Below are 4,764 nucleotides of genomic sequence, written 5' to 3'. Positions count from 1 at the left end.
CAAAGTATGACCAGGTGTTTGACAGTCTGAAACCTGTTCAGAACATGTTGGCTGGGGACAAGGTGAAGCCGGTGAGTGGTGGCAGCTGTGGCGGTCAGTGTGGTTTGTTTGACCGGTGTGTGTTGTGTTACTTCCAGTTGGTACAGATGTGCTTCACTTATGGTGGACAGGAGAGCCTTTGTCGGTTCATTACCTGGTTTCTAGGAGAAAAGGCGTGGTATATTGTACTATTGTAAAGTGCGTTGAGCTTTTTTCTCATGGAAATGCGCTATGTAAATGTAGTGTATTATTATTATTATTTTTATTATTATTTTTATTATATTTTTTTTATTTGCATTATTATAATAATTATTAGTTATTATTGTGTTTAAAAAATAAGATTTGTAAAGGTGTTGATTCTTATTTTTTATTGTGTAAGTCCATCTTTTGTAATCTGTATCTTTGTTGGAAGGAAGTTCTCAATTCTTGTGTTTGATATTCTTCTTTGGGGGGTGGTTGGAGGGTGCTAGTGGTAGGTCTTACTTTTGTTCTTTCCCTCTATTGTTTCTGTCTGTCTGTCTTTGCCCTTTTCCTGTACTTAATTACTGTTACTGTTTTGATTTGCCGAGATATCCTTACTTAAGTGAACAAACAAACAAATTCAAACTCGAAGCTGGACGCCCTTTGGTAATTATTATATATCTTGTTTTTTGATAAATTTAAAACGGGTGATTTGAGAAACTCTAGCTGCGACCTCCCCCTTCCCCCCCCCCCCCCCCCCCCCCCAAGTTGTGTAGGATCTCTCTCTGATGAAGGCATGACTTTTTTTCCTTTTAAATACAGGTTTTAATGAACTCTAAGCTCCCAGTGGACGTGTTGGGCTGGATATGGGACATGTCCGACATTGATAAAGATGGATACCTCGACAGAGATGAGTTTGCTGTGGTCAGTATTCAATGTTTGTTGATGATTAGGCTCGTGACTTAAATTAATCTCAAATGTCTCCGCAAAACCCTGCATGCAAGATGAAAATTCTCCGCAAAACCCTTATCACAAGACGAGACAGGCAGAGAAATGAAGAAGTAAGAGCAGCTATTGGCACTGAGTCCTGCCTGCATTTCATAGACGGACCAATAATAAAGTGGTTTAGCCTCCTGTTATGTATGTTACCTGGCCAGCCAGCCTCGAGAGCCTGTAACACCAAGCACTCTAGCTATAAAGGAAGAGGAAGGCCACGCAAAAGGTGGAATGAGGGAGTCAAGGAATTCCTGAGACATCATGATATCCCAATTGAAAGAGCTGCGGAGCTGGCCTACCGTAAATATGTGTATTTCCCCTCGGCGCTTAACGGCTACAGAGGAGGAACAAGTAAAAAGTAAAGTAAGTTATCTGTCTTGATCCAGTTCCTGGAAATGACTTGTACCAATATCAGTGTTGCCTTCCTTTCACTGGACCGTAACTTCTTTTCATATGGAGATGCTTTTCAAGTCACGTATTGGGCACATTCAGACTAAAATGAGAATCTTTTTCTTAGCTGTACCAATGTATATTGTATGTGTCTATAGGGAAAGAGATACTACATTTCTTTTTATTAGCACAAGATATTATTTTAAAGTTTTTTTGGGTAATAATCAATGTTTGTTAATATATATATATATATATATATATATATATAGGAATTTGAAATAGTGATTTATTACTAGTGTTTCATTGTTTGTGTTCACTTTTTTTAAAGTTTGTAAAAGTTGTGATGTCTGATACTGCAATGAATGATTTGACTCTGTTGCTATACTTTCTTTTTTTCTTTTTTACCCTGCCCTTCTTTCTATCATCTGGCGTTTTTGTGTTTGGAAGTTAAAACAAAATGTGTGCAGCATTTTGGATTTTTAAGTGATAGAGAGAGAGAGCGAGAGAGAGATAATATACATGTGTCACAACGTGGTGGAATCAGGCGCTCATCAGTTTTTGGGCATGTGGAGTTACAGATATCATCTTAAGGCTTGTTCATTTTTTTTTACTTTTGAAGAAAAAAATACCCATCTGTTTTGGAATAGAAGTCGAGATGTTCGCTTTTGAACAAGGTGGGGGTCACCCGTTTTCAGAAGTAGAATTAACCAAAAAATGGCGACCAAAGTTTGGTGAATTCTATTGGTTGAGAGTACTTGAAAACTGAAAATTTACTTTTTCTGTGCCTTTAATCAACATTTTTCAGTAAAATCCACGCAAAAATATGATTTTAAATGGACATAAAATATCGTCAAAATAACGAAGTTGAAGAAACTAGCATTTTTGCTGTCCGTTTGGCAATTTCTATAAAATTTTTGTTTTTTGAATGAACATCTTTAAGGTCAATTCTAAAACCTTTCTGTGTAGATTTTACTGAAAAATGTTGATTTAAGGCACAGAAATGTAAATTTTGCAGTTTCTTAGGACTCTTAACCTCTAAAATCAGGTAACCCCCTCCTCCTTCAATCACAAATATCTTCATAATAGATGAGTATTTTTTTCACTGAAAGCAAGACTAACGAACAAGCTTTAAAATGATACCAACTATTCCACTTGTCCAAAAATTGACGAGCGCCTGATTCCACTGCGTCAGGGCACATTTATATATTGTTCTCTCCTGATGCAGGCCATGCACCTAGTGTACCAGGCTAGAGAGGGACACGAACTGCCCACCATCCTGCGACCAGGGCTGATCCCCCCATCCAAACGGAAAGGGGCGGGGCTAGCATCAAGTGTCGCGCCATCCATGCCCGGGGCAGTGCCCGTCCTGCCTGGAGCTGTGCCCGTCCTGCCCGCCATTGGTGGTGCGTCCGGTGCTGGGAGTGGCTTTGGCAGGTCCACCCCGACCCAGGGTGTGGTCGGTGTAAGTATGCGCTGTATGCTTCCCAGGAAGTTTAGGTTGTTTCAGAATGCTATCAGGGGTCTGCTGGGGTAATGATATAGATTGTAAAGCGCATATAGAGCTTGCTGCGGAGCGGGAATTTGAGTTGCACACAGAAGCCATATATGTTCAAATTCCTGAGTGAGGAAGTTTGTTTTATTTATTATTACCAAGTATCTTTGCCTGTCTGCTGTGATATTGTACTGCTCTCGGTCTGGGTTGGCCCTGACCAGCAAAGTAGAAGCAGCACTCCTCCTAAATGGTGCAAACTGTGTTGATGCGTGTGTAAAAAAATGTATTTCCCTTGATGGTTGCAATTTTACGAATAGCTAACCTTTAGTATGAGAAGCAAAATGAAGAAATAACGTAGCTGATATTGCATGTTAACACTTTCTGTTGCTGTTTTTCCATGTTTGGAATTGATGTTTAGTTTCTTTGCCAGTAGTTTTATTGAGATCTTTCTTTGAATTTCAAGTCTGTATTTGCATTGCCTATGTTTTAAGTCAGGAAGGTTTTGTCTGTCTGCCCACAACAGCATCTTAGCAACACAACACCGGTGTGCACACTGATGTAACGACAACTTTAGACCAGGCATTACTTTCTAGCACCATTATCTACAATTGAAGTGATTGTTAAGGCCAGGACTCTTCCGTTCCAACACTTTGGGAGGTTGATGATATACTGAGCTGTTTTTAGAAAAAGGAATTATAAGAGAGAATCAATTATACTTGTGACAGACTTCTCCCTCTTTGTTCTGCACAGGATGATCAACTAGCCTACTTTTTACTTCACTGAGAAAACCAGGCATATCCAAACCCGGGGGAAAATAATAGGTTTTTAACTTCAGTGGCCTTGTTGACTCTTTGAGCATTAAGGTCGTCAGTGGAATTACTCCTATTTCAAAAGAAGGTTGAAAACTCAGAACAACACTTATCTACTTTTTTTTCGGTTGTTTTCATACAGACACTGATGATTTACTTCTGCTGAATAAGATGATGTTTTCTTCTCTTTTTGTGCTCAGAGCTTGATTTTTCCCTCTCTTGAAATCTTCCCTTTCAGTCTCCCTTGCCTTGGGTAGTGACTGCAGCAGAAAAGGCCAATTCCGACGCCATCTTCAAAAAACTTGACACTGACATGGATGGGCTGGTCAGTGGTCTGGAAACAAGAGATGTCATGGCAAAAAGTGGGCTACCCACCAACATCCTGGCCCACATCTGGTGAGGTTCTGGTCCCCTCCTGATGCTGATTCACCCCCGTGCCTCTGTACCTATGTGTTGCCTGTTGCTTCAATGACATGTTTCTGCGGGTGGTTGGTGGATGCTCTGGTGTGGTTTGCCTTTTCTTTCGTATCAAACATCTGTCGTCGTTATCTCTCCTCCTTCTTTTTTATGTTTGTTACTCTCCTGTAAGACTTCTAATCTTCTGGCGCTCATAAGACCTTATGCAGTTGCGAGTGCAGTAAAACCTCTACTAAAACTAAAACTAAACTAAACAGAACGTCACTTGAAGGGTAGCGCATAGATGTCTTGAAAAAACTCAAAAGAAGTAGCGGGGAGAGGGGGGGGGGGGGGGGGGGGGGGGCGGAGTAGTCATTTGTACAGGTGACTTCTTATGTAGATATCTGTTTTGTATGTTGTCAGTAGTGTGTACGAAAAGTGTTTGGAATCAGAGACTGGTGTCAATAGCCTTTGTGTTGTTATTTTTCATGTGCAAAAACAAAACACGTTCCAGCGTTTTGTTATGGTATTCTTTCTGCTTACACTTTTCTCCATTCTTATATTACTTGTCTGTTTTTGCTATTATTTTTTTTTAGTGTATAGATCAGTCATGTAAGGTAGCGTGATGAGGGTCACTCATGTTATGTAGCCATCGATTTATCATTTCATGCGCCCACTCCC

General features: G+C 40.2%; 1 protein-coding gene across 1 annotated transcript; it reads left to right on the top strand.

Annotated features, from left to right (window-relative positions):
* LOC101855623 (epidermal growth factor receptor substrate 15-like 1) lies at positions 1-4,083 on the top strand (the record flags this gene model as incomplete). The annotated part of the gene is given in 4 exon segments (XM_005113504.2): positions 1-71; positions 823-924; positions 2,612-2,848; positions 3,926-4,083. Coding segments are annotated over 4 exon segments (568 nt in total), but the record flags the coding sequence as incomplete, so codon positions are not given.
* Positions 4,084-4,764: the final 681 nt, after the last annotated feature.

Source organism: Aplysia californica, unplaced genomic scaffold, assembly GCF_000002075.1.
Source record: "Aplysia californica isolate F4 #8 unplaced genomic scaffold, AplCal3.0 scaffold02873, whole genome shotgun sequence".
NCBI lineage: Eukaryota > Metazoa > Mollusca > Gastropoda > Aplysiida > Aplysiidae > Aplysia > Aplysia californica.
This window is presented reverse-complemented; position numbering and strand designations above follow the sequence as displayed.